This window comes from Nasonia vitripennis, assembly GCF_009193385.2.
Source record: "Nasonia vitripennis strain AsymCx chromosome 3 unlocalized genomic scaffold, Nvit_psr_1.1 chr3_random0005, whole genome shotgun sequence".
NCBI classification, from domain to species: Eukaryota; Metazoa; Arthropoda; class Insecta; order Hymenoptera; family Pteromalidae; genus Nasonia; species Nasonia vitripennis.
In genome coordinates this window covers 691,649-705,638 of record NW_022279624.1, presented here as the reverse complement: position 1 = coordinate 705,638, position 13,990 = coordinate 691,649, and the positions used below count along the sequence as shown (strand labels likewise).

General features: G+C 38.1%; 1 protein-coding gene across 1 annotated transcript; it reads left to right on the top strand.

Moving 5' to 3' along the window:
* The first annotated feature begins 278 nt into the window (after positions 1-278).
* LOC116416709 (uncharacterized protein F54H12.2-like) lies at positions 279-1,622 on the top strand. The gene has a single exon (XM_031925925.1). It carries the CDS (start codon positions 279-281, stop codon positions 1,620-1,622), a length of 1,344 nt encoding a protein of 447 aa, XP_031781785.1.
* The last annotated feature ends 12,368 nt before the right edge of the window (positions 1,623-13,990 follow it).

Sequence of the window (13,990 nt, the reverse complement as noted above, 5' to 3'; positions counted from 1 at the left end):
CTCAGCGGTCGACTGAAAGAGTCGGGTAAAAATTTGAAAAGAAAAGCAGAAAACAAGCTTGATCAAATGATGATGAGCGGCAACGGCTATATAGGTCCTGTTGCCAAGCGCAAACGGCAGTCGAAGAAGAGCCGTGCACCGGTACGCAACGTGCGTCGCAAGGCAAAATCAAAAAAGCGAGTAAGCAAAAAACCAAGCAAGCAATTAGAGCGCAAAAAGAAGAGAAAGAGGCGGATGAGAAGTGTGATAGATATTTTCGGTCCTAAAAATTAATAACGATGGCGTATCTACGCGCGTGCAGCGGCGAGAGAATGAAGAGCGACCTAGATCTCTTTACTCTTCCTCTCACTCAAACATCCATTGAAAATAGCGCTTATCTCTACTACAAACCCATTTCGTCGCTGAGCGACGATGGTGACTCACCCTTGGAATTTTTAATTCCAAGTTCAACCGATCACTACATCGATCTCGCGCACACCATGTTGCACCTGACCGTTCAAATACTACCAGCTAGTGATACACCCAGCGAAAATCTCAAAGTTGGCCCTGTGAATAACTTTATACACTCAATGTTTGATCAGATTGACATATTTTTCAATCAAAAGTTAGTTTCATCGACAAACAATGCGTATCCGTATAGAGCCTACATAGAAACGCTGCTAAATTATGCGGCACCTGCTATGCGCTCTCATCTCACGTCTGCTTTGTGGAGCATCGATACCGCCGATGCCATGGATGCCGCGCCAAATTTAGATCGTAAGGCTGATGGTGCGAATCAAGGTCTCATTAACAGACTGTTCTTTACAGCTGGTGGCAAGGCCGTCGACATGATCGGACATTTGCATTGTGACGTTTTTAATCAACCGAAATTCCTTATCAATGGTGTAGACGTGAGAGTAAGATTGGTCCGTAGCAAAGACGCCTTTTGTCTCATGGACTGGTCCGACAACAGAAAATTTTCGGTGCACATCAAGGAGGCCACACTGATCGTGCGTCGTGCCAAGATAAGCCCGGGTATTTTACTAGCGCACGCAAACGCTCTTGCTAAAACAACAGCCAAATACCCCTTAACAAGGGCCGAAGTCAAGTCATTTACGCTGCACAGCGGTATACTCGGCGACACCCTGGACAACGTTATACTAGGACAGCTACCCAAAAGGATCATCCTGGGCTTTGTTAAAAATAAAGCCTTCAACGGCAATAGAAAGCTCAACCCTTTCAATTTTCAACACTTTAACATAAACTTTATTTCGCTCTACGTGGACGGCGTTCAAGTCCCCAGTAGGCCGTTGCAGCCACGCTTTACCGGTGACCATAAGCTATACGTAGACGCTTATCATACGCTTTTTTCCGGGACAGGTATACATTACCTAAACGAGGGTCTCGATATCGATCGTTACGGTTATCCCAACGGATTTTGCCTGTTTGCTTTCGATCTGACACCGGATTTGTCAGCGCATTTTACCAGCCATTGGAATCTCGTTCGCTCGGGGTCTCTACGCGTTGAGGTGCGTTTCGCCGAAGCTCTAACGGAAACGCTAAACTGCATTGTTTACGCAGAGTTTGACAACGTGCTCGAAATCGACTCGAATAGACAAATTATAACGGACTTTAATTCCTAAAGTGGCTGGGTGGTGGGAGAGAGAAAAAAAAGGTATAAGAGTTCTGACGCTGTATATCGTCGACTCAGTTGATCGACGTCGGCAGCAGCAGCACCCGATATATTCACCATGGATTACGATTACGTGATAGAACTTCAGGGCTTCAGGGACAAAGAAGACAAGTTTTTGCCCAAAGAAGTGGCTGCAGTTTCGTGTGGCGAATTTACCGTGTTACCCTGCTCCTTGAGGATCGCCAACGATTATGCAGCGGCGCGACATTTTGGCATACACTGGTTCGAGGGCGATATAATACTACGAAAATTACACTATCACCTGCATAACCTTGTTACAACGGCTAAAAGAATGTACGTCAATGGCCTTGAGAAAGCACGATATGTCCAATCTATAACAACGCGCAACGTCACTCAAATTTCAAGGTCATTTGAAGGTCAAATTTTTTTTTAAAATAGGAACCCCTATTTTTGATAGCAGATTCGGAAAGAACAGGAAATTTTACGTCCGAAATGACATTTCAAAATTTTTTTCATGACCTTCACAAGGTCATTTCAAGGTCAAATGTTAAGAAATACTGTAATTGCTATTTAATCGCATTTTCTGATAGAGTACTCGTAGTTAATGTACTTTTATGATGAATATTCAAACCCAATGTGACAATGACCATGAAAATATTTACCTTCAAAACAAAATAATTCCCTAATTTCAGCGCTACCCAGGAACAATAACGTGGACGTATTAGGATTATGTTCCCTTTGGGGTGCTTTTTTAACGTGAGTCCCCTTGCCTCTCACTGGGGTGCTTGTTTACTGTGAGTCCCCTTGCCTCTCATTAGGATGCTTGTTTAACATTCGTTAACAAATTTTTAGTGGTCAAAAGTAAATTTTGAAGTAAACATGATAATTTTAAATATCTGAGTTCTTAATGGGAAATGGAACGTTAAAAATCAATGTTGTCAATTCATTCACGGTCGAAGCAGAGTCAAGTAAAAGTTTAACGTTTCAAAAGCGTAAAAAATGGTTAACCAATAAAGGTAGGATGTTAAAAAATACATTATTTAAGATAAAATATTAAACAGCATTTTGCTTTTGTAATATTAAAAAAAATTTTTAATAATTGTATTTGCCAAAGTGCATCACTTCCAGTTTAGATGTTTTGTTTTAAGTTGAATTTCTTTAATCTAATATGAATTGTAACGATTGTTCTCACGCTGTCTTCAATTTAAATCACAATGTCTTAACGTAAGAAAATAAGAAGTTACAAATTTGATTTAAAAATTATACAGTTTGAAAATTCCTCCTTTTTTTGTTGTCACTTTCTTATTTTGGTTTAGTTTCAATTTCAATAAAGAGTGAATGTAAATCAAATAGTTTTTCTTATTATAAACAAAATTTTCAACATGGGCAATTATCAATCCAATGAAATTGTTGATATGATAATGATCTTAGGCGAAACCCAAAACAATGCCAGAGCCGCGGTGCGACTCTACGCTGAACGCTTTCGTCTAAGAAGGCGTCCTACTCACGACACATTACTCAGATTACTTCGAAGAGCTCGTGATGGGCATCTTCGTCGTCAACGCAGACACCACGAATACAACGAAAATGATCCTAATGTTATAGCCGCCTTAGCAGCTGTTCATCTCAATCCACAAATTAGTAGTCGACAAATTGAAAGAGAAATCGGTATACCACGAAGAACAGCATTGAGAATTCTCAATAATCTCCACTATCACGATTACCACATAAGATTAGTTCATGAGTTAGATAAGATTAGTTCATAATGCGTATTAACTTTTGCCAGGGGGTTTTAGGAGTTTTACAAAATGATCCAGATTTTTTCAGATTTGTTATGTTTTCTGACGAGGCTATATTTCGCAGTGATGGTCAATTAAATAGGCACAATAGTCACTACTGGTCACCTGTAAATGTCCACTGGTACAGGGCTATTGACCATCAAAACCAATGGAGTTTAATGGTGTGGTGTGGGATCATTAATGGTTACCTGATTGGGACATATTTTTTCGGTCAAAATGTTAACCAGAATAGCTATTTGGCATTGCTCAGAGATCGACTGCCAGGGCTTTTAGAGGATATTGACTTTCGGACGTTTCGGACGTAAATTCTCCTGTTATTTCCGAATCTGCTATCAAAAATAGGGGTTCCTATTTTAAAAAAAATTTGACCTTCAAATGACCTTGAAATTGAACATCAGTTTGTACAGTATTCATATTTGGTTCGCACGTTTAACCTGTAATTTAAACTGCACTTTGTCTAAAAACTGTGAACTTTACGCCCTTGATACACAATATAATATTCTTTCTACTTTAACTGCCATATTATAAAAAAGCTTCATATTAAACGCAATATTCGTTGAAAATGCTTCGGTGGAAAGTCATAAGCATTAATTGTAAAACAAACAAAAAGCCATTCTATTTGATCGAAAATTAAGATTTCATGACTTCACTATTTTCAAACGCTGATCAATTTTCACTAAAAAACATATTAGTTTTAAACCTATTTCTAAACTAAAGCTCTATTCTTATACCTTCATTTTGTGTATTTGAAAACTTAATTTTTAAAAGTAAATCATTTTCTAAGGAACTCTCGTCAATATACAATTTGACAATATACATATCAGTCATTGAATAAGGTATTTAAATATTCTGATAATAGCAATAATATAGAATTCCTCATTATTTGTAAACGAAATTGTGAGTTACACGTGCAAAATGCGACTGCAATTCGCTCAGACAAAGTCAAAGAAGCGAAGATCAGAGTCGACAGAGACAAGGAGCTTTTTGAAGCGTGGGACAATTGGGACACCGGTAAATGGGGTATCAAGCAATTTTTGAACGAAGTTTTACATTTCGAAGAAGAAATTAATGGTATTTTTATATTACTTTTAATAGTCTATTACGATACGAATGCACAAAGTAGATGATTTTCGCACGAGCGCATTTTGTCGCCCAAGCGTAGCGAGTCTACGTTCTTAGCAGATGAGCGTGCACGAAATTCAGAGTTTCACGTACGGCGTGCCCAAAACTGCATTTCGCGCACTAGTGTGAAAATCAGGCATTTCGCGCATGCTACTGAGCTAGGAGAAATCGAATTTTGCACTCAGAGTGTCAAAAAAAGCTAGTATTATAAAGCTAAAACCAGTAAAAATAATAATGTTTGCAGATGATATACCATCATTGCTCGATGCACCATTAGTTATAGTATTGAGTGGATTGGAACAAATATCTCCAGAAGTCCTTAGCTATGCTAATGAAAGCACATTTGAACGGTACGAGACGCGGGTTATCCAGCTAGAAATCGAAGAAGAAACATAAAATGTATTTCTTTGTAATACACGTAAACATTGAAAACCTCAGTGCGCACTTTGTAGATTCTGCTTTTAGCAACCTTGTATAGCAGTATGCCATTTACGAGCGCTTTCTACACCTAGACATTAAAAACCACGGTGCGCACTTCCTAGACCCCGTTATCGGCGACCATGTATAGCAGGATGCCATTTACGAGCGCTTTCCACACCTAGACAACAAAAACTACGGTGCGCACTTCCTAGACCCCATTATCGGCGACCTCGGCACCTAGACACCATCTGCAAGTTATTTGTAAACCTGGACATCGACAAGACTAGGGCACGCACTTTTGAACATTTCTAAAGTTTATAGAAGTCGCGACGCTGTTGCGCTTAGTTATTTGTTATTCCGATATTAAATTCTATCGTTATTGATAATTAATCAATTTAGTATTATTTAATAATCTCCTTAATTACGTTTTATTAATCTCAACATGATTATGAAGTCGGCCTTAGTTTTCGGGAACGTTTAAGCTACGCGCGCGCTGTAGCGCTCGATGGAACCATCACCAGCGGCAGACTACCGAGTAGGGAACTTCTGACGCTTCCGTGAGACTGGACATAGTTACGCGGTTTGAAGCAGACTGAAAACACTGCGCGTTAGCGCGGGCCTCTTATAATTTAAATTTATGACGGGCCACAGGGTCCGTATATCCTCTAAGCTGTATCGCTGTATGTCGTCTGTCGTTGTCGCTGTCGATAATTTTGGGTCGTTTGTCGCTTATGATTATGTCGTATAATGTTGCGTTTTATAACCGATCTGTGGTGACGCAAACAATCAGATTACACTACTTTCTACTCGATATTCTTACCGCGGACTCTTATATCTACAGAGGGGGACAACGTGTAGGTACTAGGACAGGCGAGCCTGGCGTGGCAGAGATTTAGAAATAAAGCTTTATACACAATGGTTTGTGCTGAACAAAACAATAATCATATATTCTACAACCCCTAGGATGGATCAGATTTGGTCTGATTACAAGTTTCCCCGTAATAAATCAACACAGACTCGAGACGCGATGTTGCTCAATAATAAACGGATTTAATAAATAAACAATTCAGACTGATATTCTTGGTCAAGCGACAATGGATTTGTCGACACGATAATACCCGATTATTGGCTCTACGACAAGATAACGAACTACTAGAAATCAGCAAACGCGATGCAACAAACCGCAAGTAAAAATATAGAGATTTCCATTGTATCCAACTATAGGTAAAAGTTGCAGCTTCACAGAGGTATCAAGTGAACGTTTACTTAATACTTCTATAAAGGTGCAACTTTTATTTATGTTAGATGCATTAAAAATCACTAGATTTTTACTTGCGATTTCAACGCAGCCGCTCGCGACCGAACGCAGTCGTATGCGTCCCTACGCTCCTATGTGGGAAGGACACCACAAATTTTATGTGGCTTTTAGAGGCGAACGTCATGGCCCGAACTGCGACGGTCATGATTTGGTAATAAGACCGTTCCGACTGCAGAGTGAGAGAGTGCAGCAGGAAAATCAGTATACAGATGGGCTGTAATCAATTAAATGAATAAACATGTATAAAATATTTTGTACTTTTCAGAATAAACTTTTCATACTTAAAATTGTATTCGTTTGAAGAATCATTCGCAACCGTCAGAAATGCTAGTTGGAGCAGTCAAAATTGATAATGAGATTTCATTATCAAAGATGCAATCATCACTGTAATATTGGCCTTACCACGTTATTTATATTAGTAGCTCAATTTTGAATTCTTCAACTTGCTTTAACTAGCATTTCTGACGGTTGAAAATAATTCTTCAAATGAGTTTAATAAGTTATGCAAGATGCTTTTAGAAATTTCATGCGCCCGTCTGCTGCGCTCCACTCTCCCACTCTGCAGTCGAAACGGTCTTATTACCAAATCATGAGCGTCGCAGTTCGGGCCATGACGTCCGCTTCTCGATGGGTGCGTTTGATTTAGAGTATGTACGTTACTGGATCATTCGTTTCGGTTTTACGTTCCGGTGTCTACACGTTTACACTTGAATATTTTGATATAGCAAAACGCCTGGCTATACTTCTGTAGCTATCTGGAGTGGCTAAAACCCAGGTTCCAACCAAAGGACATTTTTGAGTTTTAATTCGTGGTTTCCCCTTGTCACAACATTGAAATGCCTGACTATCTTTTAATTTATTATGCAACATTTCAAACTTTGCCTTAGAGATCCTGAAGTCTTCTAAAAACTGTTTTTCTGACATCAGGAGCACTTTCTCATAATAATCATAAAAATTTGAGTGCTCATTATCCTTAAACCTAAAGAAACTGCAAATTGATTTGATGAATGATAAACATTTTGTAATATAAATAGAAGGCGTACTATACTTACTTAAAAGTTTGCAAATAATTTAAAAATATAAAGATATCAAAAAATTTTTAGAGAAAATGGTTTTTCTCTATCTGATTTTGTCCCTCGGTAGTGATCAAGAATATTGGTTTGTCTCTATCAGTCTTCCCGAGGCAGGTTGTGTGGTGAGAAAGGAGAGAAAGAACTTTAAGACATTTTCTCTTGTCTTCTCAACGTTTCGACGGACAATGCCACCCTCATCAGGAGACTGATGTGAACAAATTTTATTAAAAACTTGTTGTATAACAATATATGTACAGTGTGGAGAATAGAACTTACAATTATGGAGAAGATCGGTACAAAGCTTTGTCGAGAAGGCGCTTCCCCGCCGCGCGGCGGGGGGAACGTAGGTGAACTGTGTTTCTCTCTCAGTTATTCGATTCTAATTCACGCAAGACGAGATTTTTATCGTGACGTCAATAGCGGAAGAAATTGTCAACACGGCCGCTCGACGAAATATAACGGTTAATATCGAAACATGTTTAGTTAGAAAATGAATTCGTAGTGAAGTAAATTAACAGTCCAAAAGTTTAATTATATGAGAAAACGTTAAAGTACTAAAAGACTGTAGTTTCTCTGCTAAAAATCATCGATTGAAAAGAATTAATGTCAATTAAAATTGAATCGATTTCAAGACTAGATCATGATACCAATTTTCACAATTCACAGTGATTGTTCTCATGTTAAAATCGATTGGAGTTGATCAAGGGCGATTAGAGGTTCAAATTTTGATAAATTGGTTCGATCGTTTTGAATCGTTTTTTATCGATTTCGTTTGAAAATAATCGAATTTAATTCTGAAAATTTGTAACAAGAATAAATTATAAAATCGATTGATTTTCAATCGACTTCAATTCTTTTTAATCAACGATTTTTAGCAGGGTTATAAAGATTAGTTTTAATATACGCTGGTAGAATCGGTAACCCACTTAATGGCCAGTCTTAGAATGGAATCTAAGAACTAGGCAGTTTTCTTTGCCATTTCTTAGGCAGAATGTAACGCTTTTTCTCCAACTTAATGGGCAGTTCTTGGATTCAATCTGCTTACCTTGTTCTTAAGTAAAAACTGCCCATTATAGTTGGTTGAGTAACACAGCTGGGTAACACGTGTTAATCACAGTTTGAGGTTATAATTGGAAAATGGTATCTAGCAGGCTTGGATTCGAGTTTTTAGTTTAAAGGTAAGTATATAATAATTTTTTGCACCAGAAAAAATTCTGTCTGACCGGAGACTTGAACCTACACCCTGCACGAGGCCAAATAAGTACGGCCGTGCGCCTTAGCCGACTGAGCCACGCAGACGTTGTTCCACACAAGCCCTACGAGCTTCGCCATATGTTTGAATTATTCAAATTATTCAGCCTACGGCTAAATATTAATAATTTTGTATTTAACATCCGAAAAATTAATTGATTTATTGATAATTCCATAAAATATAATTCTCAGCCATAAAATATGCCCAAGATGTCGCTACTTTTAGGAAATTTAAAATGTCCAGTTTTAGCCTTTACGGCCGTTTTAAATGAATGAGTTTTTACCAGGGTATAAATCATTATTTTAGTCATCTTTATTTAAAGACCCAGAAATTGATTTAATCACAGATTGATTTAATCTGCGTATTAAATTATCGATGTGAATCGGTTTCAATCGCAATCTCAATATAAAATTGAAGATCAAGGGGTGCGGTAGTGCCACGAAGGCGAGTTTGACGAAGCCGTGGCACCAGTGACAATATTTACTTCTATATTGGTGTTTGGATTTTTCATATTATACAAAAAAAATACTTATCATTACTGTTGTAAGGTTTTTTGGCTTATTAGAATGTTTTCGGAGCTAAATTATGATTTCCAACAAAAATATTAGTGAAAAGGCTGCCTATTTTTATAATATGTGAGTGTATAATCCACAAATGCTAGAATCACGTTTTTCTTCTTCAGCCCGAAATGTGTTAGGACCGTTAAGTTCGCCGCAAGAAGCGTTAGGACCGTGAAGTTGGCCGCACAGCTATATTGGGAGTTTAAAATTGCATGCGCTACTGGTGGTCGCTGCGCGAACTAAAAACATGGCCGTCCGCAGTATACACTTGTTGTATGTTTACATATGAGAGTCTGACTCTCAGATTCAGACGATATTTTGCATTTAAATAAATAAAAGAGTGTGTCTCCGCGGCCGATATCGCGCACGCGAAAAAAAATGTAGCGTACGCGAGAAAATTTTAGCGTACGCGAAAACCACAGACAATTTTCCGGAAAATTTTTCGCGTACGCTACTAAGCAACCTTTCGCGTGCGCTAAATCTATCGCGCACGCTAGAAAATCAACTTTTCGCGTACGCTAGAATAGTATATTATACCACGGGAGCCGAAAATTGCAATTAAAGTTTGCATTTTGAGGTTAGAGTGGTATAAATGAACTTTTTTTTTTTAGTAATTCTTTCGCGTGCGCTAAAGTGCTCCAAATTTTCTTGTAAGAAGCGAACGGAGTACTTATATGAGAGATGAAGCGAGAGATTTTCGCATACGCTAGAGTTTTTCTTGTTTAGGCAATTCTTTCGCGTACGCTAAAGTGCTCTACATTTCCTATATATAAAAGAAGCAACAGGAGTGACTTATGAAGGATGAATGGAACATCTCTATGTATAAGTACTCCGCTTGCTTCTTATAAGAAAATTTGGAGCACTTTAGCGTACGCGAAAGAATTGCTCTTAAAAATACTAACGTGCCCGAAAAGTTTATATCTAGCGTGCGCGAAAGATCTAGCGTACGCGAAAGGTTGATTTTTCTAGCGTGCGCGACAGATTTAGCGCACGCGAAAGGTTGATTAGTAGCGCACGCGAAATTTTCCCGCAAAATTTGTTAGTTGATTTCGCACACGCTACAAAGTTTTCGCGCACGCTAAATTATATTTCGCGTACGCGATATCGGCCGTAAGCGTAAAATCTATGATATCGAAGTCGTTTGAAAATAATTAAAATCAATTTAATAAGATAAGTATCATTATTTTATCAATTGAATCAATTTGAAATGTTCAAAAAGGAATTAAGATATAGACTCAAAATCGATTCAATGCTTTTATGAATCAAATCTCATTGTTTAAATGGTTTTTATATTAATTAATTTACGAATTTGTTAGTTCGCTCGCGCTAATTTACAAAGGACCCCGGCGAAAATGATAGGTAAATTGGGTCCCGGTAAATTAAATCATAAGTATAACCAAGTTGTAGCTATTATATCAAAACATATGATAAATATAATTAAATGTGATAAACAAAATTTATTATAAAATTAAAAAGTAGCTCAATTTATATCTTTTTTAATATATGTAAATACAAAGAAAATGTATTAAAATTTTCAAATATGTGTAAAATTAATTTAATGAATTTTATTTTATTTTCAATTTTATATAAAAGTATTATATTCGAAATTCGTTTTTTTTAATGAAATTAATAGAAATTACAGATGTGTCTTTCATTTTAAAGAAAGCTGTAAAGAAATTTCTTTCCCTGGCTAAGTAAAATGTGAAAAAACTGGACATTTTAAATTTTCTAAAAGTAGCAATATCTTGGGCATTTTTAATGGCTGAGAATTATATTTTATGGAATTATCAATAAATCAATTAATTTTTCGGATGTTAAATACAAAATTATTAATATTTAGGCGTAAGCTGAATAATTTGAATAATTCAAACATATGGCGAAGCTCGTAGGGCTTGTGTGGAACATAATGTCTGCGTGGCTCAGTCGGCTAAGGCGCACGGCCGTACTTATTTGGCCACGTACAGGGTGTAGGTTCAAGTCTCCGGTCAGACAGAATTTTTTCTGATGCAAAAAATTATTATATACTTCCTTTTAAACTGAAAACTCGAATCCAAGCCTGCTAGATACCATTTTCCAATTATAACCTCAAACTGTGATTAACACGTGTTACCCAGCTGTGTTATACTCGACCAACTATAATGGGCAGTTTGTACTTAAGAACAAGGTAAGCAGATTGAATCCAAGAACTGCCCATTAAGTTGGAGAAAAAGCGTTACATTCTGCTTAAGAAATGGCAAAGAAAACTGCCTAGTTCTTAGATTCTATTCCAAGAACTGGTCATTAAATGGGTTACCGATTCTACCAGAGTTAATACAAATTTAAATACAACGTTAACGTTTATTTTCAATTTGATAAAAGTATTATATTTGAAATTCGTTGAAAAAATGTCATTGTTTCCGCATCCATCGGGTTGATTTTTTTATAACGATGAATACAATTATCAGTTGTTTTATCAGCTAAACTTATTATTTTATTATCTATATTATTTTTTGATTAATTTTTAGCAGTTATTTTTTCATTGTGTGTGCTTCTAAGAGAGTTAATTGAGAATCGCTGTTCTTAACTAAGGCTTTCTGTATATAATACCTCAAGTTCTTCAATATTAATTTTATCAAAATTTAATTTGAGTTCTGCAAATTTTATTGCGTGAGTAACGTTTCTTATGATTGGAATTTCAGAAATTGTGTTAAAATTAATTTCATGTTTAGAATCTTTTAATATTTAAAAAAATGATAAAGTAAATGTATCACACATTCTTATAAAATGTTTGCAAATTTTACTAATATCAAATTGTACATTATATGGCCAATATTAAACACAATAGCGACTGCAAATTCCACATAGCATGGAAGGTTAAAGGAAGCTTTCTGGAAGCTTACACGGAAGGTTGGAAACCTTTCGAAAAGCTTCCGTGTAACCTTCTTGGGAGACGGAAATGTCCGCGACACTTTAGCCTCAAAAATATTCCAGTCAACATTACTAAAATATTCCAAGAAATATTTTTAAAATATTTTATTAAATATTGCAGTAATATGAATTAAAGCTCACTGAAAGCTTGAGAAATTTTTGAAAGGCCGTTCAACTTACTGACAAAGATTGCAGTAAGTTTTTACAAACATTGTGAAATAATTTGAATAAGTTTTGTAGAATCGTCTTTCAAAAAGCTTTTATGTAACCTTCCTAGAAAATGAAAAAGATTTAATCAAAGATTCAGTAAATGTCTATTGAAGCTTACTGAAAGCGTTTGCCATGTTTTGAGAAGCCGTTAAACTTACTTCAGAAGGTTGCTATAAGCTTTTAAAAATACTTCTAAATCTTTTAAATAGTCATAGTCATAGTCAATTGGGCGGAGGTGAACTGCGGCGGCCCCTGCACGGGGACATGCCGGTCGAGCACTCAGGTGAAGCTCATTCCTCCAGTAGGGCAGCATCCAGTTCGCTAGTGTGGAGTTTGCGTTTCCTGGCTTTGGCCACGATGATGGAGCGGGCCAGCGCACTGGAAGAGAGAGTGACAGCTAGAGGTGGTAATCTGCTGTCACCTTGCGCATTGATGTTGGTTGCGTCAAGTCTCCCCATGATCCTGACGGTTGCCACATCCCGCCTAAGAACCATGGGATCCAGTGCAGCCAGGACGGTGTAAGCCAGGAGTTGCAGTGATGTTTCCTGGGTATAGGACAGGCCAGAGATCATCACCACATTATTCGCCGAGCGCTCCTGCCTCCTCTTAATTTCAGCCAGCTCGCTGCGGAGTTTGTTGATCTCTTCAGAGGCAGGAGCAGTGCTGATGTCCTGCTTCTCTGCGGAGCTCCTTGACGACAGCTCTAAATATTGTGCCTGCAGCTCAGAGATGGAGGACTCAACATTGTTTAGTCGAGTCTTAATTGCAGGCAAGTCGTCAAGGGCTTTGAGGCGGCTTTCGAGAGGGCCAAGCCTTTTCTCAATTCGTGAGACCCTTTCAGACACGGTGTTTTGCGCCTGAAGGACCTCACTCTGGATCTTTCGAATTTCATCCAGCGCCGCGAAAACGTCCTTAAGGGACGTCTCTATGGATGTCGCCTGTGTTCTCGCTGGTGATTGATTCCTGGAGCTAGCCAGAGATGCGGATGCCGATTTGTTTTTCTTCGGTGCACCCGTTGCAGGCGTGCCCTTGGCAGATGTAGTTGCCGCCGCTGCTGCTGCTGATTTCGCCCTAGTCTGTATGGTTTTGGGCGTGACAGTGTCATACTCTACCGCGCAAGCAGCACAAAGGTGACGGATATAGTGTGGAACTGCTGATTACACAACTCGCAGGTCTTCATTTCTCCCCTAGCTATTTTATTGCAGTGTGCACCCGTGACGGGCAATTCGACGTTCTTCCCACCAATTCCGCTTATTTTAGGTGTTATTGAGTCTCTGTCGACAACTAACTGGCAGTCGATAACGTAGAGAGAGTTGCAGGATAGTGACAGTAGGCAAGTTATCGACTGAGCTAGAGACTTGGTACTCTCGAAGCCAGATGGAGTGCTAATCGAGAGAGAGGTGAGATTTGACCGGAGCTCGAGCTGCGAGTTGATACGGAGTGGGACTGGAATCGAGAGCGAGTTTATTTAAAATAAACGAGTTTTTTTTATAGTTTATTAGTGCATCTTGATCGCCAAAATTTACAAACTAACCGCTGCATGCGACTCATTCGTGAGACCAACTCCGTGATTAAGCAAAGGAGCAAGAAAAAATTTTGTCTAATTTTGAGGTTAGAAAAATTTAAAAGGTAACCGTTATTGTTGAACCACAAAAGCAGTCCCCCGGTTTTACCGGGCGGATTGATTGTAAAAATG